At 40.4% G+C, this 24,439-nt stretch overlaps 2 protein-coding genes and 1 pseudogene across 3 annotated transcripts; 2 read left to right on the plus strand and 1 right to left on the minus strand.

Annotated features, from left to right (window-relative positions):
* Nucleotides 1-542: 542 nt before the first annotated feature.
* LOC113588745 (calponin-3-like) lies at nucleotides 543-8,116 on the minus strand. The gene is made up of 7 exons (XM_027028073.2): nucleotides 7,921-8,116; nucleotides 3,428-3,549; nucleotides 3,263-3,329; nucleotides 2,981-3,118; nucleotides 2,678-2,794; nucleotides 2,453-2,599; nucleotides 543-1,551 (listed from the first exon to the last, which is right to left on the minus strand). Exons 1-7 carry the CDS (start codon nucleotides 7,975-7,977, stop codon nucleotides 1,192-1,194), a joined length of 1,008 nt encoding a protein of 335 aa, XP_026883874.1. The 5' UTR covers nucleotides 7,978-8,116; the 3' UTR covers nucleotides 543-1,191.
* Nucleotides 8,117-9,485: 1,369 nt separating this feature from the next.
* si:dkey-10f21.4 (uncharacterized protein LOC100137126 homolog) lies at nucleotides 9,486-13,606 on the plus strand. 2 transcript variants are annotated; one of them, XM_035534293.1, is made up of 7 exons: nucleotides 9,486-9,663; nucleotides 10,924-11,096; nucleotides 11,273-11,362; nucleotides 11,473-11,531; nucleotides 11,857-11,951; nucleotides 12,315-12,388; nucleotides 12,482-13,606. In XM_035534293.1, the coding sequence occupies exons 2-7, from the start codon at nucleotides 10,936-10,938 to the stop codon at nucleotides 12,798-12,800; spliced, it is 798 nt and encodes a 265-aa protein (XP_035390186.1). In that variant the 5' UTR covers nucleotides 9,486-9,663; nucleotides 10,924-10,935; the 3' UTR covers nucleotides 12,801-13,606. The 2 variants fall into 2 exon arrangements, with proteins under 2 accessions (XP_035390186.1, XP_035390185.1); XM_035534292.1 differs by lacking the exon at nucleotides 9,486-9,663 and adding an exon at nucleotides 10,638-10,715.
* Nucleotides 13,607-20,658: 7,052 nt separating this feature from the next.
* On the plus strand, nucleotides 20,659-23,032 carry LOC118242574 (annotated as a pseudogene).
* The last annotated feature ends 1,407 nt before the right edge of the window (nucleotides 23,033-24,439 follow it).

Consider the following 24,439-nt stretch of genomic DNA (forward strand, 5'->3'; position numbering starts at 1 on the left):
TACTGCAAACTCCATAGCACCCTCAGGAGAAGAAGTCTGGATGTGTTGTCACGCTGCCTTTCTGAACCACAGGTTGGGTGTTGAGTTTCTCTCCTAAAAGGAGACGTTGCCAGGACAACCTGCGCTGTGTGCCCGGCCTCTGCTCTAATTGAGCGCTGCATTATCAGGCCTGGATTCCACAGGAGCACAAAGCGAGGATTATTCTACGCCTGAGAGTCAGCCAGGAAAATAGGGGAGGGGCGAGACCCAGGGCCACGGGGCTTTTCCCACGAAGCGTCAGGCCTGCGCCGTACAGCTGGGCCAGGACGAACTCGGAGGCGAGGCCGATTCCTGCTCTCCACACTACGCTCACACAAGACTGCATTCAGACACGCTCAGACCACACTGTCGTGAGACAAAAAGCTCATCGCTTCTGGAGGGGAGCATCTTTACTGAATTAGATTGCCCACCCCAAACAAAGTTTCCCATAAAACTGCACAAGGTATTCGTGAGGGAGGAGGGAGTACATCCTGCCTCAGCCACTGATAACAAGACGACGTGCGTAAAATGTAACAATTTATTCATAAAAAATAATTCAACAGGAATGTGGGGCTCTATTGAGTGACAATGGCAAGAATGTCAATAAATACATTAGGACATGGAAGGGGGGGGAAACAAAAAGTCAGCTAAAACATATGGCACAAGTAATGAATGCACGGTTTGGTCAAATTAAGGAATCAATAAAAGGCAAAACAATTTTTTTTAAAGTTCCTTCCCTAAAACTGACAAACAGCAATGTTTCTTGGGATCCAGGAAACGTGTTTTGGCAAAGGGTTAACGCCTCTCTGTGGCAGTGGAGTTCAAAGGTTGCCGGAGTCCAAGAGCAGTGGGGATCCCCAAGATGATTGTCCCGCAGCAAAACCAATCACATTGCAGGAGTATGAGGGGAGTTGAGTGAGGCAATGCTATCCATCATGCTTGGCATTAAAATTAATACAAGAAGAACTAAATACAAGTATCCACATAATACAAAAAGATATAGTTCTCTTGTAACTTAAACCCACACACTTATAAGCTAAAGAGGAATGATTAGGAAGTTTTATTCCCTCTGCATCAGTTTAAGGCCAGCAAGGCAATAAATCTTGCTCTGTTAAAATAATAACCAAAAGAGAAAGTGGAAAAAAAATCTTAAATCTCAACACTTTGCTTCACCTAGTAATCGATGCCTTGATCATAGTGGGGCTGGTACTCGTCCTGATACTGTGGCTGGTACTCGCCTTGGTACTCCTGCTGGTACTCCCCTTGGTAGTCAGCTTGGTAGTCACCATCGCTGATCTCAGAGCCATTTGTGCCCGTGCCCTGGCTGCCGTTAGAATGGGTGCTGGCCTCACCAGGAGAACTGCAGTACTTGGGGTCGTAGATCTGCCGGCCCAGGCCGTACACGCTCATGCCTTTCTGTGATGCTGCCTTGTTGGTGCCCATCTGCAGGGAGATGGTGGAGTTGTCCAGTGGCTGGAGAGAGGCTTTCTGGTCATAAATATCCCTCCTGGTGCCAGGCGCAGCCATGCCAGCCTAAAGAAGGGACGGGTGTTACTGTCTAGTAGCAGGAGATTAAGTAACTGAACTTGTGGTAGAATTGCGATGTTTAGTCTTCCATTTTAGGGGCTTCATTAGCTCAACTGAATGGAGGAAAACACCAACATTTACATGTGTGGGCGAGACCAAGAACAGTGCAGGAACCTGAGGGCTGACAGAGCCCTAGCAAACTACAGAATTATCTTACAACATGATTATGGTGACATCATCCCCTTTGTGGCTAGTATTTCTGAGAAATTCAAGAGGATATGCAACTAAAATATGGTGGTGTGAGTGCTTTGTAACATGCATGGTTTAAAATGCAAAGTGCACAGGCCTCATGAAGGATGGTCTAAATCACAAGAAATCTAGAAGTACACAATGAAACTAAGAGTTGGGCCTGCAAAATTGATGTTTGGAGTTGGCCAAATACTATTTATAATAGAATGAGTGAGCTTATGTTGGGAAACTCAATCTCTGTGGTATTAAGCACCTCAGTTACAGCAGTGTGTCAGCCCAAGGACAACAGGAAACTGTTCGTTAACAAATAACATGACCACTGGTAATGCAACACAACCTCTGGTCATGCCTCATAGGGAGATAACGGGACTTTCCTTCAGGGCCACAAGCACACATCTTGGATAAACAAGACTTGATTTGAGGAACATCATGGCAGTGAACTACTCACAAAAGTCTAAATGCTTGGGAAATCATTTAAAGTGACCAAGTTTCCTGATGAGTATCCAAATGAATTATGATTACATTTAGCTGCCTTGATATGCTGTGGGCAGCAGCACACTTGATTTGAGCTAAATGAAACTCATACTGGTGCTCACCAGATTGAAAAAAAATTATGCTGTTTAAATTTCTGTATATTTGATGCATCAACTCCTCTTACCTGACTTGCTCCTTTGTTGGTTCCCATCTGCAGACTAATGGTGGTCTGGTCGTATGGCTTTTCCGTTTGAGTCTTTGGGTCATAAAGATGTCGGCGAGTGCCGTAGGCAGTCATTCCGGCCTGGCTAGCACATTTATTTGTCCCCATCTAGATAGCGGGGGGGGAGAATTAATATAAAAATGAATAGATCTTAACTTAATCTGAAGCTCTGAGCAAGATCCTTACCTGTAGGCCAATGACACAGTTGCCAGCCTTCATCTTCTCATCATCAAAATTGCGTTCTTGTCTGTCTGCGTACTTCACGCCAATATCAACCTTGGTGTCCAAACCTTTGGTCTTCGCCTTTTAAATTTAAGTAGTGAAAAAATAAATAAAGTAAACAAAACAGTCAGTCAGTCAGTCAGTCAGTCAATCATATCTCCATTTTCCAAAAACCCAAAACTGTACTAGATCTGGATAGTTTCTGGATCTTGAGACTCTGGTTCTACATGGCAGTGCCACTCTTGGAAACCCAGCCATGTTGCTCACCATGCTTGCCAGGGCGAGCAACGTGGTCTGCACCTGGGTCATGTTCCCATTCTCAAACAGGTCATTGGCTTCAAATATGTCGCTGGGCTTCAGGCCATAGGTGAGGATAGCTTTAATGAAGTTTCCCAGGTTCTCCAGCTATGGGAGGCAGAGGGAGAAAAAGGATTTGGTGCCACGTGTGTGTGATGAAAAGTACAGTAAATAAAAATTCCAAAGACTGGACAATAGTAGTTTGCAGATCCTCCCTAAAACTAGAGAAAAAGATGCTTCATGAAACATCACCTTGTGCCAGTTGAGTTTGGAGTTGTTAATCTTCTTTATAGAGCCAGGCTGAAGTTTGTTGATAAGCCTAGATATAATAAAAAAAAAAAAAAAAAAAAAAAAAAAAATTTAGTTCTTTTACACACTCACTCAGACACTGACACTCAGACACTGAGCGGCACTCACTCGCACAGGATGACACCATCCTTCAGGCCCAGCTGGAAGTTCTCGCCAATTGGCATGCCGGTCACTTCCTCGATCCAGTAACGTAGCTCTTCCTCCTTTTGCAGATCATACTTTTGAGCAATCTAAAAAGGGAGTGGGAGCAGAGCCATGGAATGAGTCATTTAGCTATGGAACAATCTAACCACATCAAAGTGTAGTGAGACCAGTTCATTATTAGGGAAAACCATCACTCTGCCAACACGCTCAATCGTAACAAGTTAATTAACAGAGCATACCAAAAACCAAACAAGACAGAGCTCAAGACAGTAAAAGCACAGAGAAATGGGCATAACAAACCCATTAAAAGACAAATAAGCAAAAAACCCAAATCCCGGTTTTAAAGGCTCAGCTCAGTACTGAGTGCTATGGTCTCTGAGGTCAGGGGTCAGCCTGGGAAAAATCCATCCCCTCTTCACCCCAGAGCTTGCTGAAACAGGACTGGTGCCAACAGCAGCACAGCATGCAGTAAGTTGCATAGAGGGTTAACCTACATGTGATCCCTGCCTTTAGGGCTGTTTCCAGATACCCTCAAGGCTCCATAACCCATCCCAAAATAAACCAGAATGAGAGCTCATCTGGTTTAACAGCACCTGAAAAACAGTGCCATTATCGAGGATGGTTAGGCAAGGAGTTGACTGCCTTGCAGCTGACCACAATAACCATAAGGCCAATATGATGGCAAGAGAATGACTGCCATGGGTGTTAGTTTTTGTTCCAGCACTTCCTTTCTGGATCGCAACACACCCAAGGCTTTCTGAGACATGCTTGGCAAGTCCTGTCCTGACAGAAGAAATCAGCAAATGCAAGATGCGCAAGGCGGCCCAGTGGGATAACCCCCAAAGGACACAGGCATACATTACCCATGCACATGGTGCATGGTCTCCATTTGCAGAAATCATATTTGTGCATATGCATTTTCTGGCCTCAGAGGAAGTTTCATGAACATTATATGGTTACAAACAATCATTAAGATCCTTCATGGTTGCGGTGTGCTGGGTTATTAAAGGATGGAGAACAACTGGGAAGATACATCATGAAGGATGGTCTGTCAAGAAATCTGCAAGTACACACTGAAACTATGAGAGTTGGACCTCTAAAATTGATGTTTCGAGTTGGCCAGATACTATTTATATTTGAGTTGGCTGTAAACACCCCCAGAATGCTGATCTCCAAAAGACTAAAAGTGGTCAGGATGTGAAGAAAATGTTAAAATCAATCAAACCTAAATAAACACTGCAAAGGCCAATGTTGTGATAACCAACAGCAGAGAGAGAGAGAGTGTGAGTGAGTGTGTTGGGAAACAATCTCTGTGGTATTAAGCACCTCAGTTTCAGCAGTGTGTCAGCCCAAGGACAACAGGAAACTGCTCGTTAACAAATAGCTAAAAATGAAGCAAATAGTGAGGTTTCGATTTGATGCTGCATAGGTAAACAGAAGGGACACCAACTCAGTGTTCAAACACTGCCCTCATCAGGGTCTCCTAGGATAGGTTTCCTGTGTGTGCACATGCGTGTGTCAGAGGAGAGGTGCGACAGATGGTAGCAGGGGTGCTGGAGGTGGAAATTTTGCATCTGAAAAGAAACCATGACTTCCTGGTTTTTAAAAGGCCCACTCCACACTTCTATACACTGCAGCGAGACAGCCGTGTGGCCCTGCACCTCAGTCGGCGACAACGGTGGGCAGGTCTGATGGCTGGTGCCACACGCTGAAGCAAACAGTCTGGCGGTGATTAGCACAAAGCAAAAGTGAAAGGAAGCAACAGACCCATGGTCTTCCTCAACCATCTTTCAGCAGCCTCACTCAGCTCATGCCACCAACAGTGCCAGCGAAAGCCACTTCCAAGGGGAAGGAGAGAGAGAGAGAGATTGAGGAAGTAAACAAACAGTCATTTGTCTCCTCCACAAAAGCCCCCCCATGTTTCCACTGAGAGAGCTTCGAGGTCGTTGGCAGAAAATACCCCCCCATCTTCAAAAAGATCACAGGTACTCAAATGAATTGCCAGCCATGGAGAGGTCAAAGGTTAACAGGAGAAACATGCACATCTTCATGCATACATTTCGAACCTCGACCTCATTCAAGAAACCGGGGGTGCTACGAACCTTACAGAACACTTCACAAGCAGCCATCTGCCTGCTGCGCTCCAAACAATAGATCCTGTGTCCTACTCTGTCTCAATATTGCAGGGCATGTTCAAGGGAGAAGGGGAAAACCATCTGGATGCCCGAAGATGAACCAGGCACATCAGAGCCTGAGACATCCATTACTTCCAGCCCACACTGTTGGCAGGGTTCGGCGTCAACATGGAACGCGATATTTGTATGCGGCTTGGTGAGAACATGCTGGCAGGGTCGCTGCCTCACAGATGCGATTTCACTTTGGGGAATCAAAGCACTTGAACGGATCTTGCAGGAATGACACCATTTCATCCCATCCTTACCACTGAAGCTCTTCAAGCACAGTCCTGTAACTACAATGCTTGCTAGAGCTCACAGGGAAGAGCACCTCAGAGCTCAGGTGCTCTGCCAAAACATTTCAGCTCTTACACTGATAATGGGCATCAGATCTAACAATGCACCAAAAAAAAAAAAAAAAAAAAGTCGTCAGTGGTTTTCATAGAAACTACAGCTGGCATGACCGTCCCAAATCAACAAGGAAAAAAAAAAAAAAAAAAAAAGTAATAGAAACTGAACATTGAATTGCCATTTGTCAAAATGTGCTACATTTTAATTGACAAGTAAGGTGATTAGACAGAACTATGACCTTTAATGACTGACATTCATATATTTGAGCAAACTATATAAAACTACATTGAACCTACTTAAATACACACTGAACAGATTCCACAGTTAAATATGACCAGTGCCAGGAGCAAGGCAAAGTGTTACAGTTTGAGTGCTCACATGGTTTAAACTGGTATACCCTTATACTCTTACTGTGTCTCACAAACTTCGAAATCTAGGCCTTACTGCATCTAACCATTCAGTTTTAATGCTATTGCCAGGATGCTTACCACAAGAAATTGAACATAAGCCAAAATTCTACACAAGAACCAGCCGACAGTCTATTCCACACAACTACAGGAGAACAAAACACATCCCCAGCAGCACTCAAAGCAGGTGTTCCTCTCACACACAACCCCCCCCCCCCCCCAAATCTCAACACTAAATAATAATAATAATAATAATAATAATAATAATAATAAATTATACACATACACAAAACTAAAAAGTAGTCCATGTTTAAAAGGAGGCTCAGGCCTACATGAACACTAGCACATGCAACAGAACGTTGAGATGATTTCCCTCAGGTCTCAGAACCATAGATGCAAAGTTCTTGTTGGTTTAGCAATACCTGTTTGAAAGCGTAACAAAACGTTATTAATTAGCCTTCAAAGTTAACCGGTGCGTCCTGCAAAAAAAAAAGCAAAAAAAAAAAAGCAGTATTTAAAAACACGAATGCAAGTAAATCTACACCCCTTTAAAAATACAAACAGAAAACGAATAAATAATGCTTGTTTTGTTTGCGGCCGGTCGTTTTCTCTGAATATTCAGGTCGGGTAACTTCACGCGAACGTCTTAGGCTACATTACCTGGTTTATTTTTATCAACAAATGGTGGCTGTTCTACAAGGACTCCACCGACTCCACCCATGATTTCTTAAACAATAGGCTTCCCTTAGCACCTGAATGCACAATCACTACCCTTTAAAACACCACCAGGGAGGCATCGTAATACAAGTCCCAAGTCGGAATACAATTTTACTGAGAATTTTGAATGTAGGCCTTAAGACACGTTCTTTAAGCAAACTACACGAATTGCAAGAGGAGCAGTGGCCATCGTGCTAAAATACCCCACTCAGTTATCTGAGAAAAAGGTTGCACGTGTTGAAGAAAGTCATCTGGTGTTGCAAGATCACAAATACCCAAAGAAACAACTTTAAATACATCATGGAAATAAATCAAATGTTTTTGCAATCTAGTGGGAAAAATAATTAGCATACAGACTCCAGAAAAGAAGTTAAAAGGTTGTTGGACGACGTTTCATTCATTAATATCGGCACATGTGACCCGTTAATATGGGTTCTAGAAGTCATGATAAAGGCTTCGGTTTGACTTTTTTTCAGAACGTACTCAAAAACATGCTGATCTGCTTCGCTGATTTTAAATAAATAAATAAAAAAACCTCCAGCTGCGATCGGAAGGACAAAAGACTGCAAGAACTAAGCAAATCCCGATCCACGATACTAAAAAAAAAAAAAAAAAAAAAAAAAAAAAAAATCAAAAATCAAAATCAAAACTTGGAAGAAAAAGTGGCGACGGCACGTGCGATAAATCGCCTTCAAATGCGGTGAAGCGCATGAAGGACAGAAAAAGGAAATGATGAGAAACAAAGTAACTGCAAGAAAACAGCCGATAAGATTAGGTCCGGAGCACAAACGGGGGTATGCGAGCTTACCTTGCTCCTAACCTCTGCCGACAAACCATACGCGGGGCCCTTGTTAAACTGAGCCATTTTTTGTATATCACGTCGATGTCAGCGACACAACGGGTTGTGTAGTGTTAAGAAAGTTTTCCTCGATTTTGAGAATGATCCTCAGCACAACGCCCCGGAAAGTGAACTACGTGCGCTTCGAATAGAGTGACTGCCTCCTACCCGCGAACAGAGAAATCTCTCCTTTCACAATCGCACTACTAGGGGGTTTTTATGAGGACGTGATTGAAATCAGATTGATCTCAAAAGGCCACCAATTGCGAGCGGTAGTCTGAGAGTGATTTCTGAATGAAAAGGTTTTATCTACCGATAATCAATTTATAATCTATAACGATATATCATCTCGGTGTGTTGGGTTCAATAAACGCTGTAACGCTGAAATATAACAGAATGGCAGCAACGTCACCTTAAGAAAATGAAAGCGACTTGGTAATGCAAGTCTGGATTTCACTGTTAACTCCACACGAAATTTAGTTTTAATATTTCCTCGTTATAAATGTCTCAGTCCAGTCTGTCTCTGAGATACTCAGAAACTGTTCTAAATTGAAACCGCTGATCCTCATATGATGAATATCCAGCACCCATACGTAATATTGTTTAATAATTTAATTGCAAAGCAAGATTTAATTACAAATTAATAATTTAATTACAAAGGGGTAAATATGCCCTAAAATCTGTCAAAATGAGACTCATTGTTAAACTACAAGGTATGAAGCAATAGATCAATGACTTTTTCCCCCCCAGGACATCCTGACCGCAGGGCGCACGCTCATCCTCTTCATTCCGTGTTGTTCTTAGATCTCAGAACTACTATCGAAGGAAACGTGTCCACAAACAGGAAGTGTAAGAATTGAAACTCACTAGCAGGTAAGCGTTCACGCTGAAAACACCAGTAGAAAGTTTCTGAGTGCTTTTCAGTGAAACTTCGTGCCATGTGGAGTGTTTGCTCACTGTATCAGAGTAAACCTGTTTTGGAAGGGGGGTTGCATTTGAAAAAATATTTAGCTTGGTGACTTGTTTCTTCATTTACACTGTGAACTGTTTTCATCTGTTTTCAATACTTGTAAAAACGGAAGTCTAGGACTTTCTCCAAATTAACTGTTTAATTAATAATGCTAAAGGTTTTGATTATAATGTAAACAAAACAACAATAATAAAAGTTGTGATCTAACGAAACAAATGTCGTGGTGTATTAAAATATCGCACTGTTATTCTTTTCTGTTGGATTATGTGCTATACTGTGGCAAATTAACAAGTGCTGAACGCATAGTCTGAAAGATGAATTGCGCCATCTATTGGGATTAGTCCTACATCACCTGATGGAAAACTTAACTCAGGTTTTGTTGTTGTTTTTTTTTTTTTTTTGCTAGGCCAATTTACAACAACAATAATAATAAATAAATAAACAAGCCTGAGAACACACTATGCGGCAGTTCGTGTCGGATCAGTGAAAGACAGCAGAATGCACGCGGTGCATATGTATTGTGTGGGTGTCAGAACGCACGTGCGTGTTTTGGGCTCGGGGGACAGTCATGCGTTCACGAAGGTCCGTCAGTTGTTCCCTCACCTTTTAGCTGTGCATCAATGTTCTCGTGAGCACAACAGTTTACAAGGGGCGCTCCTCATTTTCTGCAAGTCTGCATCTCGTCAAATGCTCTCATGTGCACTAAATGGCCGATTCAAAACAAGAAGCTCGTAAAGAAAACGGTAAGTTTGCGTTTGATCGGTTGAGGAATGGTAATGTGACAAATATTCACGTTATATACAAAAACCCCACTATTTTGTGGTTATTTACTACATCATGTGATTGCGGTGCCTTGAACTACACTAAACCAGGGGATTCTCGATGTGATATAGTTAAAGAATAAAATGCGCAGATTTAGAAAACCCACGGAAGTCTGAGATTGGACAGGTATGCGCACAGCAGACAGCCCACAAGAAGAAAAATATATTTTGGTAGAAAACCCATTTGCATTTTGCAGCCTTCTGCGATAGCAGCGCTGCAAAAACATTGTCGTTTTTAACGATATATTTTGCAGCCTCAGGTCATATTTTCACATGCTTTAGAGTTATGCTAAAATCATGTTCATATGGAAGCTAGGGATAGGTGGGATATACATGCAGGGGATGCTTCTGTTGAAACAGTGGATGTGTTCAGGCTGGTCCTTAGGGCTCTCTCTCATCCTATAATGTTACACGTGTCAGCAGTAATTCCAGACTGCAAGAGTGGAGTTCAAACCTGACAAGGTCATTCTTCTCCCTCTAACCCATTTTAATTATCCCTTGCCTTCATGAATATATTTAAAGAGAACTCGTTTTATGATGAGTTTTATGAGTTTTGTCTTTTTGCGGGTGTGGTGTTTTATTTCTAGTCTGAAGTTATCATATTGCACTAATACAGTTTATTCTGAAAAATGAACATGGTTATGATGTTAGTAATTTTGATTGATTCAGTCATTATTGTTGATGGTGGTAACACCATTGTTGTTTTTACTTTATGTGTCACACACTTAAATCAACAGACTACAGATAGGCTTTTAACCATTATGGAGTCTTTTCTTCAAGTAGGTATTGGATTACATATTCTGTTACTGTGTCAGCTCTATTCTAGCAGACACCAATACTCTTCAGACTCATGTGTGCATTTCCCAAAACCATTTATTGGTGGACCTTTGCCTGTCATGACAGCTGTGTCAGCAGGTATACAAATGTATCCCTGCTCTAAGCTTTTGGCAATGGAGTGCACTGCGGAAAAACAGGTAGGTGAAAAGGCAGCTGATTGCTGCTTTTTCAATCAGCAGGAAGCCAGAAATCAGAAAACATTTATTTTGTTACTCCACAGTGGGGAATGACCCAACAAAACCAGGTTCTGTAGGTTTCTTTTGTCAGGATTGCTATGATGCTGGTATGATTGGATTGGTATGATACTGAGCTGCTTACCTACCCCTTCTCTCTCTCTCTCTGCAGGGCTAGGTGGGCATGGCCATGGAGCCTCTAAGCCCCCTGGTTCTGCTGGTTGCATTCAGCAGCTTCCTTGTGTCTCAGTGGCTGTTTCACACAGGGGGCCCCTGGCTGTCCGAGCGCCTCACTCCACACTTCCTCACACTAAACCACACACAGAGGACGGAGTGGAGCACCAGGTGACCCACTCATACTTTAAAACACTACACTGTAGGTTGTACAAGAACAACAGGCTGATGGCCATACAAGAAAGTAAATGAAAGATGTAAATATGTTGAACAAAACAGGTTCTGCTCACGTGTCCCTGTCTCATGTTTTTAATCTGAATTTTTGTTGGTATTTGCTTACGACTCAGGGTTGTTTCTACAGTCCATGCCTTCGTTGTGGGACTCCTGTGCCTGTACATATTTCTTTTTGATGAAGCAATCCAGGAAGATCCAGTTTGGTGAGAATTTCTGTGTTCATTAATGAGGATTTAAAACATATGGGTCACTTAAGTCATATGGGTCACTTTCACACCTGCTGATTACATTCTGCCTGCTTCTGTTGTAATAGGGCAGACTCATCACTGGTGAAACTGAGTGTTAGCATAACCACAGGCTACCTAATTTCAGGTGAGGGTCTGTGCAACCCTTTAAAACACATCAACAATCAATACCATCAATAGCTTTGTAGTCACAAATTTCACATATGTGCAGCAAACCTACCACCATTATTTAAAATAATTTACTATAGAAACAGCAGGAAGATTTAATTAATTAACAATCCTCATAAGATGTATTTTTGCTGCATCCACTATGCCAAACCTGAAAAAAGGGAATGTCTATGGAAGACTGGACAACCCAAAAAGGGAATCTGTTCCCCACACAAAGGATGCTGTGTGACACTCAGCAGTGAACATGGACCTGGAGCTCAGAGAACGGGGTGTTTCTCTTTCAGATTTGCTGCTTATGGTCTACTTCTGGGACTTCATAGGAGAGAAGAATTTTTTGATGCACCACCTCGCTGCCCTTTACGCCTACTGCTATGTTCTGGTAAGTTTGTAGAATTGGCTGAACTTGAGCAATTCAGTGATTTGTAATGCATGCTGCCTGGAAGCTCGTGCACTGCCCATTTCAGTATTCTCCCTAGTCAAAACTCTTGACTTGGCTGAGATCTGATTCTGACAACTAGACTGAGTCTGTGCAGGAGTGGCTCAGTTATACCAAGAACCAGAGATCCTTGCCAATGTTTTTGTGACTTTGAGCAAAGCACTTAATCCCAAACCACTGCAGGGTTGATGCAAAGTCTCCACAATTTTTAAAAACAAAAAACAAGCCACTGTCACTTCCCTGGGGAAATAAAGTTTTCCATTACTTTTTGTATATTTAATCCATTCCTGTTCTTATGCCTTTTAGAGTCAGGGAATATTGCCATATTTTGCAAATTTTCGTCTTCTGTCTGAATTCTCCACTCCCTTCGTAAACCAGCGGTAAGTGTGCAATATAAAATCACATATGCAGAATGATTAACTCAAAGTTAATGGGAAACTCAATCAGCACCAGTGAACACCTGTTGTTTTTAGATGGTTTCTTCAGGTCCTGGGGTACCACAAGTGTTCCAAACCCAGTCTTGTTAATGGTGTAGCTATGGCGGCCTCCTTCTTCCTGGCGAGGATTGCGGTCATTCCAGTCTATTACAGACATATGTACTCTGTCTACGGTACGGAAGCCTTCACCAGGCTCAGCCAGGATGCTCGCTTCGCCTGGGTGCTCTGCAGCCTCTGCCTAGACGTCATGAATGTCATGTGGATGCGTAGGATCCTTCGGGGCTGCCTCAAAGTCCTGCGCTCCGGGCGTGTCCGGGAAGCAGCAATGGAACTGGAAAGCAGGAAGATGGACTGAGAGACAGAGATTGAGATTAAGATTATATGGAAAAGAGGGTGGTGTGTTTGTTCAGAACCAGAAATGTGATTTTGACAAGTAATTGAAGTGTCTTGAATGGTGTGAGATGTGGAAAAGTATTTTGCCTGTTTGTGTAACACCGCCCTCTACCTGCAGGAACCAAACATGATAGTCAAAAACCCAAGCAAGCCAGTTTTTATTGTGAATCTGTTTTAGTTCCATCAGATACCACTGAAGAAAAGTTACAGCATTAATTTTAAAAAGTAGACAACATCATAGGGCAAAAATATTTTACTGGAGTTTATAAGGCATTTGCGACTCTAAATATTGACTGTGCCTACTGATACTGCACGTGCATACAGTTATTGTGTATTTTAAATGAAAAGTTTTAATGTTTGCTTTAAATGAACTCACAGTTCAACAGAGTAATTTGAAGGGTCACAGATGCACATCTGGACAATCAAAAACAATGATAGTGCTTACACTAGTCATTGCTAAGCTGCTATGAAGCTAAACCAAACTTGCCTTCATTATAACGGATGCAATAAACACAGCACAGCAGCAACACATTTTAGCCTAAGGAAGTGTGTCAGCTGACTGCTCTACAGCTCAGAATATGAACAATGATGGAGTCGATGACCTATCTTACCTGTTACTTAAATGACAATGCATGTCTATATAAAATGTAAAACTTTGTGGATTACGCTACATGTTTTAGCCAAGTACCTACTTGGATAAACAAGGATTTAGGTATTTAACATACTTTATCTCTTATATATATATATATATAGGGACTTGGACCCTGAAATGGCCATGCGCGTTAGTATTTTCTCCCTGTCCTCACCTCCTGCTATGATTGTCTCTCATCCTCAATGTGTCACTTTTTCAATTGTGTCACAATTTTCTATAATCAGATTTGATTCAATCATGTTCTATTGCCATCGCTCTTCCAGTTAGTATTAGACTGGTAGAACAAAAACAAGGCTTGGCACAGCCATATGTTTTGCTCTCAGAACAAAAAGCCAATCAGTAAAAACCAATGATGAACTGAGTCATCTTTGTTGTTTCTAAAATGGAGCACATGTCAAGATAATTGCCAGTAGAAATCACTACTCCTACTAAAAATGGTTCCTTTGCCCCGTGTAACTCTATTTTATATCCTTTGCTAAATTAGGATTGTTTGCACCGTGCTACAGCACTAAAAGATGGTGCATCGTCCCCAGGCTGGATTCTCAGCATTCATATTTTTCATAGTATCCACATCTTCAGCAGCCAGTAGTTGTACTCTGTTTGCTGTTTAAGCAAGTTGGTCACTCGTAGCCCCTCCCTTGACTCGTCATGTGTAGCTGCTGTCATGCTCCTTACCAGCTCAGGGACAAACAAAAACACAGTTGCAGCTGTCAGCTCCTTTTCACTTCCCTCTCATACTCACCCAGACACAAAAAGCCCACAACTGTCCAATCTGATGAGCACAAATGCAAGCAAATGGAGTGACATGAACCAAATATATACAGTTGGCACTAGGAACAATCCCCATAGGTCCTATTTAAATGAAACGTATGTCACGGTGATGGGGCAAGTACTGAGCACAAATTCAGGCACATGTATTTTGGATGAACAGATACCAAAATGGAAGCCCTGCATAAGATGAGGCAGCAAGTAAAAATATTTTTATATTAATAAAAAACATTGCTCTGTTGAAATTCTAATCACTTCTACAGACATTACTCATGTCTGTAAATCTAGCCAATTATGCCATTCAAACCCAGTTTTTTTTATAAGACCAAGTACAGATGTATCTCTGACTCTCATTTGGTAGAAGTACATGCTGTATGTCCTCATTCAGAACAATCTGCCAGGATTCAGAGGGTTCTGCTGGGCCCTTCATGTCCTACTTTATTCAGTTGATTTCACAACGGTTATTTTCGCATGAGCAATTGAAGACAGGAGCTATGAAAATCACATCCCTCAGAATCAGTTTGGAAATTCTGTGTGTTCAGCTATGTAGCTAACTCTAGGTTTAAGCAGGCAAGAGAATAAAGCAAAGTTACTGAGCAACCAAAAATAAAATTTCTTGTTTTACTAAACAGTAAAAAAGACCTAAGAATGTTTCTAAGAAAAACAAGGATTGTGTTAATTAGGGATTGACTGCTTTTTCATATTGTTGATACAAGTTTGAAATATTTGTTGAATGACAATTTTGATTACACTGACCCTTGTGCTCTAGGACTCTATGTATCTCTGGTCTAAATAAACTGGTATTAAAAATCTGTCATAATTGGCCAAAATACAAATATGATGTTTCACACCATGTGGGTTTGGACACATCAGCTGCATCAGTTCAATTGTCCATGTGACGTCCATAGATTTTTGTCCTTCTACACAGAATGGCAGGTTAGCACTCCTGACTCATCATGCATTAAACATGAACTCTGTTAACCTCTTTGTGTTTGGGTTTGCGAGGGCCTCATCAAGTCCCCATCTGTAAAAGGAGTATAACCGAAATCCACCCTGACAGGTGTCTAAAGATTAGCAGGATAGAAATCCAGTGTCTTTCTCATTGTGCACTGAACCGTAAGATGACAGTAAAGCAATTTGTGTGCCCAGCCATCAGAGAATTCTGAGTATTTCTTTGGAGAATAGATGGTGGTTAATAGCATAAGAAGGTCGTTTGACACATTTCTCATTGAAGTAGCAGTGGAGACTCAAGCTGTTTTGGTGCCATTGAGCGCTGGTGCAGTCCTGGTATACAAGAGGGCTTGTCCTGAGTTGGTGCAGGTGGAGACCTTTTTCACACCCTTCTTTTCATCTTGTTTTTGCTCAGGTAAGCTAATGTGATGGATGATTATAGAATTTGTTGTCAGACCTAAAACTAAAATGTTATGGGAATGGGGAAAACAAGAACATTTTACTGTCTTGTTCGTCATGTTCATTGATGTAGTTGTGCATGCGTTCTGCTCACAGAACTTTAGTTTTTTTGGTGAATAGCTGTTTCTCTTGGGCATTTTCTTTACACCCCTTCTACCAGGACTTGCCATGCTGTGGAATAAATATTCATAAAATGGTAAGATTTTTGTCCAAAAATATTCTTAATCTAAGGCAACCCAGCTCACTAAGAAAATATCTCACTACATGGTTGTACATGTACAAACTGGGGTAACTAGTGAAAAATAATTCTTATTTATGTTCAGAACATATTAACAGTAACAAATTCATGAGGTAAACCAGTTTACAGATTGTCGATAGTGATGGTGGCCGACTTATCAGATTTGAGCTCAACCAGCTAACCTCATTATTGGGAGTTGATTAGGAATAATCGTCTAGGACTGCTTTCTCCTCAGTAGACACATTACACTCCTGTTAACGTTAAACCACAAAAGCAGAGTTAACTGAATTTTCTATAAATATTCTCCGTCTTCCCGTGATAAAAAGTAACGGAGAGAAGCTAAAGTTACTGGCACCTTAAACACTTAGTCGAGTGCTCCTAGTCTAGAGTCCTGTATACATTTCTGCTGTATACAGTGCTGCTAAATATCAGTGCGCATACAATAATTCTTAGTTTTGACTATTTCGCTTGTATTTGGACGTCCCTTCGGATTTTTCTCGAGCGTTTATCAGCTGTACCAGTATGATGTGAATTTTAAGATGATTTGGTGAGCCAAAAACTTCTATGTCTATTTTCCTTACCACTGTATGACTGTTAACAAAATTGAAAGAGATATGAGTCCTTGTTGAGTTTGCTGAGGCGCCTGAACCCTTTGCATGCAAAGTCTTATCTATCACAGGGATTTGTAATTTACCAGCAAACGCATTCGTTTTGAATTCTGTTCAGTTCATTATGCACTTTGGATGTTTGAAATGTGAACAGCCAGGACAGACAGTAAAAACTGGAGTAAGAGGACATGTGCATGCTTTTTCCTTTCAAGGAACAGATCCAAAAGGCCCTCACAAGAGATACATTGAAGATGCTAAGTTGGCATTTGCTTCAAAAATCCCTGTGAATAGGCTTAAGTTATTCTGTACCCTCTGTGTGTGCTTGCACAAATTGACAGATTGACAGCTAAACAGTGAGATTTGGCAGGCTTGAATGACGACAAGCACCAAAGTAAAGTTTAGTGGTCTTTACTTGCATGTCTTGTGCAACATGAGCTTCCAGTGTTTGTCTTTTTCTTGTGAAATGCAAAGCTTCTCCAAGGATCAACATGAAAGGAATGCAATGGATGGAGAACTGCTCTGACGCACGAGTTGCTTCCTGTATGCTATCGTAGATGTGGCTATACTGAACTATGACCTCTAGAATCACCCAATCGAAATATAAGAATAAATAAATGAAGCCTCCCTCCAGCTGTTAACAAATGCCTCATGAGGGCGTCGACAATCATGAATTACAGGTAACATGACAACACTATCTAGCTATAGTTTGATACAGGTCACAGAAACTGATTACTTGCCTTTGGTGCTACTTGGTGTTGGGTGTCTTTTGATGATTGTGCTTTTGCACAGAAATTTCATGCTATCCTTTTAGCATGGTCAGATTGGTTAGAAATGAAGATACATAAGTGAAATTCAACCCCCATTTTTGATCCAGTACCCTCACTCTGTGTCTGCTCACAGAAGGTACTACCTTTCATGGTCATACCTTGCAAGATAATGTAATTAAGGCATTTAACAGAGTTCAGATAAATGGAATTTAATGAAGGGAAAAAGTAAAAATAAAACAAACATATTGTTCATGGTGCTTGTATTTAGCCTATGGTTTTTAAATAAGAACTGAACCATGACCTCAGCTCACTTTGCAAAAGTGTTAAGAAGCAAATGACAGAATGTTTCTAAGTCCACTGGGGAAAGAAGTTTTTCTTGACCAGACTAAATACCCTTGAAAAAAAATGAAAGATGCCTATGCTTAGCAATTGATCTAATTTTGTACTGATTAATTTTTCTAGAAACTAATCTGAAAGTTGGCTAGCCTAGAGAACAAATTACATTTCTGAAACTATCAATTTGTAAATTAATTTGTAAGCCAGGAAATCATGATTATGAAAGTATCACCTGTAGCTCAGCAGAGGGCAGTAGTTGTAGGCAGCATGGGGAAAATTGTTCGAGAGTGAGTGAGTAAGTGAGGGGTGGGGGGGGTGAATTGTAATGAACCTTTATTTCTGTGGATCTTTAGCGGTAAAATTGGCAATGGAATAGTGGAATACTCGATGCTGAAACAATGTTTGCTCTGAATGTAATTCAGTTCACTTTTATTTATTTACCTGTCAATGTATGCATATATACATGCATGCTTTGAAAGCCTGATATGACTGGAACTGAGACTACAGCTCAATTCAGATTCACTGTATTTCACTTCCCCTTTTTTCTGCTGGTCCACCATTATTTGAAGGAAAACCTCTTTACTGGTACCACAACCTTTCTGTGGTACGTTGCCTAACTAAATAGTGAGATTAGCAGAAGGTTCCTTATGACAACATAACATACATCGCATGTTTCTGAACTAGGATTTTCTTGAGAAGATCCACTAGGAGGCATTCCCTGTTGCCTCGGCTGCTGGATCTATTGGTGCACACTAGTGAATCACAGACTAGTATTTTTGTTTTTTGTTTTCATCTTAAAACTGCTTCAAGCAGACTCACCTTCTGCAAAATTCAACATATTCACCAGTGCTTCGCTGTTGTTGTTCATTTATTCACGTTAAGTCCTTTTTTGGAGACTGTTTATGTACAAAGTCCCCAGTGCCCCAAATTATTCAAACAAACATTGGCTATATTAAGCCTACTTCACAGACCAAGAGAAAAATATAAAATGTTAACTCATTTCTTACCAAATTATTTAATTAATATTACATTTTATTAGAGGCTGTCCTCAAGCTGCAACAAATTCTAATTCTACTTCACATATCACAGTTTAAGGACATTTTTTGACAGTTCCAAAACTGCTCCTAACCACCTGAACTACCCAGGCAGGGCAAGCATTAAATATTAGTTTAAAAATATTTAGGTGTAGTCTAGTGCATGATCCACATATTCAAACCTTATGGAATATGTGGGAATTGTTTATTTAATACCATACTTTGTATTATGCTTAGTAGTCTTCATGTAGAAAAAAAAAATCATGTGCATTGTGTCTCTATATAACAATATATCCACAATTTTACAACTACCTTGTTGGTATAGTATTAGGTATTTATTTTTTGTGTACTATAGATTGCAATCCATCTGTTGGCATCCACAGTTCATCCTCCACCCTGTAAACTATTAATTACTGGTCAGTTTCTAACCATAGGAACACTGATGACCTGTTGTTGTTGTTGGGGGTTTTGTTGCTGTTGTTGTTTTGGGTTTTTGTTTGTTGTTGTTTTGTTGTTGTTGTTGTTGTTGTTTGTTTGTTGAAGACCATTCTTCACACAGCAGTACCACAGACATGGTAGTGGCATTTAATCTGGTTGTGAGTGTTGAGGTGCATCACATTCTAATAAAGTAGTGTGCATGTATGTGTTTGTGTGTGTGTGTGTTTTCATGTATTTATAGCTATGAATACTAGTTTACTGTATTTAATGATTGAATTTTCCTTAAAAGCATCAGAGAAAAACCAGCCTATTAACATCCTATTTAAGGGAAAAACAATGTTAGGTTAATCTGCATTTACCTCTGTTATGGGTACCTGAAAATTGTTATTGTTACAAAACTACACAGTTCATATAAAAAGAAAATGTCTCTTTAAAAAAATACTAATAGAATGAAAAATGTGTCTAATTATAAAATATATCAGTTATATCATCTGCTACTTTGAGAGTTTACTATTATTGAATTTTCTTTCTGCATTTGTTTTTAAAACCACAGCTGTTGGATCATTGTTACCAATCAGATTGCAAGAAACTGTCATCATCGCTCTGCAACTTCCAATAGGCTAAGAATACAAAGTTTAGAATTATTTGTTCATCATACACAATCTATTTGAATGAAAGTGATTACGTTTCAGCATTTCAATAGAATGACAGGTTTTAATGTAACATTTAAACAGCATTTAACATCATTTTACAGTTTTCAGGATTTCAACAGTATTTCAGGATTACATTTGACCAGCCTACATAAAGTTCATTCATGAACTTTGCTTTTCTAATTTTAGACTGCAAGAGCAGAGTTCAAACCTGACATGGTATTCTTCTCATTTTAATTATCACTTGATTTCGCGAATATATTTAAGGAGTCCTTTTATGATAGATTTTTGTCTTTTGGGGAGTATTGTGTTTTTAGTCTGAAGTGACTATACTGCAATTACTATTGCAACAACACATCATCAGTAGAGTAAAACTAACCTGTCTCACGACGGTCTAAACAGTTGATTCTGTAAAATTAAAATGGTAATGGTGGTGGTGGTGATGATGATGATGATGATGATGATTGACTGATCCCATCATTAGTAATGGTTGTTGTTGCTAGTAACACCATTGATATTTTTACTCTATGTATCACACATTTAAAACAGCAGACCACAGGTAAGCTTTGAAACCATTATGAAGTGTTTTCTCAAAGCAGGTATTGTGAAGGGTTCTTACACTTTATGAAAATACAAATATATCCCCCTGCTAAGCTTTTAGCGACAGAGTGCACTATGGCAAAACAGGTAGGTGAACATTTTCAACCAGCAGGAAGCCTGAAGTCAGAAAACTTATTTTGTTACTGCACAGTGGGGTATGACCAAACAAAACAAGGAGTTAACCAGGTGCTGTAGGTTTCTTTTTTCAGGGTAGCGGAATGTTTGGATTGGTATGATACTCACCTCTCTCTCTCTCTCTCTCTCTCTCTCTCTCTCTCTCTCTCTCTCTCTCTCTCTGCAGGGCTAGGTGGGCATGGCCATGGAGCCTCTAAGCCCCCTGGTTCTACTGGTTGCACTCAGCAGCTTCCTTGTGTCTCAGTGGCTGTTTCACACATGGGGCCCCTGGCTGTCACTCCACACTTCCTCACACTAAACCGCACACAGAGGACAGAGTGGAGCACCAGGTGACCCACTCATACTTTAAAACACTACACTGTAGGTTGTACAAGAACAACAGGCTGATGGCCATACAAGAAAGTAAATGAAAGATGTAAATATGTTGAACAAAACAGGTTCTGCTCACGTGTCCCTGTCTCATGTTTTTAATCTGAATTTTTGTTGGTATTTGCTTACGACTCAGGGTTGCTTCTACAGTCCATGCCTTCGTTGTGGGACTCCTGTGCCTGTACATATTTCTTTTTGATGAAGCAATCCAGGAAGATCCAGTTTGGTGAGAATTTCTGTGTTAATTAATGAGGATTTAAAACATATGGGTCACTTAAGTCATATGGGTCACTTTCACACCTGCTGATTTATATTCTGCCTGCTTCTGTTGTAATAGGGCAGACTCATCACTGGTGAAACTGAGTGTTAGCATAACCACAGGCTACCTAATCTCAGGTGAGGGTCTGTGCAACCACTTAAAACACATCAACAATCAATACCATCAATAGCTTTGTAGTCACAAATTTCACATATGTGCAGCAAACTTACCACTATTATTTAAAATAATTTACTATAGAAACAGCAGGAAGATTTAATTAATTAACAATCCTCATAAGATGTATTTTTGCTGCATCCACTATGCCAAACCTGAAAAAAGGGCATGTATATGGAAGACTGGACAACCCAAAAAGGGAATCTGTTCCCCACACAAAGGATTCTGTGTGACACTCAGCAGTGAGCATGGACCTGGAGCTCAGAGAACATGTTTCTCTTTCAGATTTTCTGCTTATGGTCTACTTCTGGGACTTCATAGGAGAGAATAATTTTTTGATGCACCACCTCGCTGCCCTTTACGCCTACTGCTATGTTCTGGTAAGTTTGTAGAATTGGCTGAACTTGAGCATTTCAGTGATTTGTAATGCATGCTGCCTGGAAGCTCGTGCACTGCCCATTTCAGTATTCTCCCTAGTCAAAACTCTTGACTTGGCTGAGGTCTGATTCTGACAACTAGACTGAGTCTGTGCAGGAGTGGCTCAGTTATACCAAGAACCAGAGATCCTTGCCAATGTTTTTGTGACTTTGAGCAAAGCACTTAATCCCAAACCACTGCAGGGTTGATGCAAAGTCTCCACAATTTTTAAAAACAAAAAACAAGCCACTGTCACTTCCCTGGGGAAATAAAGTTTTCCATTACTTTTTGTATATTTAATCCATTCCTGTTCTTATGCCTTTTAGAGTCAGGGAATATTGCCATATTTTGCAAATTTTCGTCTTCTGTCTGAATTCTCCACTCCCTTCGTAAACCAGCGGTAAGTGTGCAATATAAAATCACATATGCAGAACGATTAACTCAAAGTTAATGGGAAACTCAATCAGCACCAGTGAACACCTGTTGTTTTTAGATGGTTTCTTCAGGTCCTGGGGTACCACAAGCGTTCCAAACCCAGTCTTGTTAATGGTGTAGCTATGTGATTTGTGTTGCATGTTGCCAGGAAGCTCGTGCACTGCCCCTTTCAGTGTTCTCCCTATTCAAAAGTCTGACTTGGCTGAGGTCTGATTCTGAGAACTAGGCTGAGTCTGTGCAGGATTGGTTCAGTTATACCAAGAACCAGAGCTCATAACCAATGCTTTTGTCACTTTGAGCAAGGCACTTAATCCCAAGCCAATGCAGAGTTGATGCAATGCTGATCCAAGTCTCCACAGTTTTTAAAAACATAAACACATGTTGTCATTATCCCTTCCCTGGTGAAACAAAGGTTTCTTTTATTTTTAGTATATTTAAACCATTCCCATTTTTATGCCTCTTAGAGTCAGGGAATATTGCCCTATTTTGCAAATTTTGATCTTCTATCTGAATTTTCCACCACTTTTCTGAACCAGCAGTGAGTATACAATATAAAATCACAGAACAATTAACTCAAAGGCCATCATTCAGCAGCAGTGACCACCTGTTGTTTTTAGATGGTTTCTTCAGGTCCTGGGGTACCACAAGCTTTCCAAATCCAGTCTTGATAATGGTGTAGTTATGGCGGCCTCCTTCTTCCTGGCAAGGATTCCTGGCGAGGGTCTACTACAGCCATTTGTACTCTGTCTATGGCATGGAGGCCTTCGCCAGTCTCAGCCTGGACACTTGCTTCGCCTAGGTGCTCTGCAGCCTCTGTCTAGATGTCATGAATGTCAGGCCTCAAAGTCCTGCGCTCCAGGCATGTCTGAGAAGCAGCGGTGGAACTGGAAACATTGGATATTGAAAGAGTAATTGAAGCAGCTTGAGTGGTGTGAGATAAGGAAAAGTATTTTGCCTGTTTGTGTGACACCGCCTTCTACAGGAAACAACCTAACATGGTAGCCGAAACCCAAGCAGGCCAATTTTTATTTCCTATTTTAGTTCCATCAGGTGCTACACGAAATGTTGCAGTATTCATTTTAAAAAGTGGACATGATCATATGGCAGACATATCTTAATGCAGTTTATAAGGCATTTGCCACTCTAAATATTGACTGTGCCTACTGATACTGCATGTGCATGTGAAAAGTTTTAATGTTTGCTTTAAATGAACTCACAGTTCAACAGAGGGTCACAGATAAACATCGGGACAATAAAAAAATATAGTGCTTAGAGTAGTCATTGCTAAACTGCTATGAAGCTAAACCAAACTTGTCTTCACTATAACGGATGCAATAAACACAGCACAGCAGCCACACGCTTTAGCCTAAGGAAGTGTGTCAGACTGACAGCTCTACAGCTCAGAATGTGAACAATGATGGAGTTAATGACCTATCTGCCTGTTACTTAAAGGATAATGCATGTCTATATAAAATGATTAAGATACTTTCTAGATTATTCTCTATGTTTTAGACTAGTATGTACACAGATAACAAGGGTGTATGTGTTTTAACATACTTTATTTCTTATTTATAAAAAGAACATTCTATTCTAGAATATGATATGTATGATTATAAAGCACATGTTCTTGGGGCAACATTCAATATTTATGGGAAAAGTTTTGTTTTGCTCCCCCCCCCCCCCCCCCCCCAACCCAAGGTTTGCTTACTTTAACCAAGGGAGTCTTTCCTTGCTATTGTTGGCTCTGGCTTGCTCATTAGGTCCCTACACCCAGTTCCTGTAAAGCTGCTTTGTGACAATGTGTATTGTAAAAAGCTTCATGTAAATAAAACTGAATTAAAGTGAAGGTTTGGCTCAAATATATCGGACTCTTGTGTCTCTGGTGATGGTTTTAATGGGCCCTAAAAGCCTAAAACACTTGAAATTGCGAATATATATAAATATATATAACAGTTATCTATTCTCCACTCTTATCCATGAGTGTCTTGTATATGTTCCAAAAGCCCAATTTTCATCAGATAGCACAGGTCCCCCAGTGTGTGTGTGTGTATATATATATATGTGTATATATATATATATATATATATATATATATATATATATATATATATATATATATATATATATATATATATATATATATATATATATATAGAGAGAGAGAGAGAGAGAGAGAGAGAGAGAGAGAGAGAGAGAGAGAGAGAGAGAGAGAGAGAGAGAGAGAGAGAGAGAGAGAGAGAGAGAGAGAGAGAGAGAGAGAGAGAGAGAGAGAGAGAGAGATGCTCAGATATGAACATCTGCCAAATGCTGT

This window comes from Electrophorus electricus, chromosome 15, assembly GCF_013358815.1.
Source record: "Electrophorus electricus isolate fEleEle1 chromosome 15, fEleEle1.pri, whole genome shotgun sequence".
Classification (NCBI taxonomy): domain Eukaryota; kingdom Metazoa; phylum Chordata; class Actinopteri; order Gymnotiformes; family Gymnotidae; genus Electrophorus; species Electrophorus electricus.

Excerpts from the sequence above, each read along its gene's own strand:
- LOC113588745 (XM_027028073.2), bottom strand. The coding sequence starts at position 7,977 with ATGGCTCAGTTTAACAAGGGCCCCGCGTATGGTTTGTCGGCAGAGGTT. Across the intron at positions 3,119-3,262 it reads CCAAACTCAACTGGCACAAG|CTGGAGAACCTGGGAAACTT; the intron begins GTGATGTTTCAT and ends TGCCTCCCATAG. Across the intron at positions 2,600-2,677 it reads ACTGTGTCATTGGCCTACAG|ATGGGGACAAATAAATGTGC; the intron begins GTAAGGATCTTG and ends CCCGCTATCTAG.
- si:dkey-10f21.4 (XM_035534293.1), top strand. The coding sequence starts at position 10,936 with ATGGCCATGGAGCCTCTAAGCCCCCTGGTTCTGCTGGTTGCATTCAGC. Across the intron at positions 11,952-12,314 it reads ACGCCTACTGCTATGTTCTG|AGTCAGGGAATATTGCCATA; the intron begins GTAAGTTTGTAG and ends TATGCCTTTTAG. Across the intron at positions 12,389-12,481 it reads ACTCCCTTCGTAAACCAGCG|ATGGTTTCTTCAGGTCCTGG; the intron begins GTAAGTGTGCAA and ends TGTTGTTTTTAG.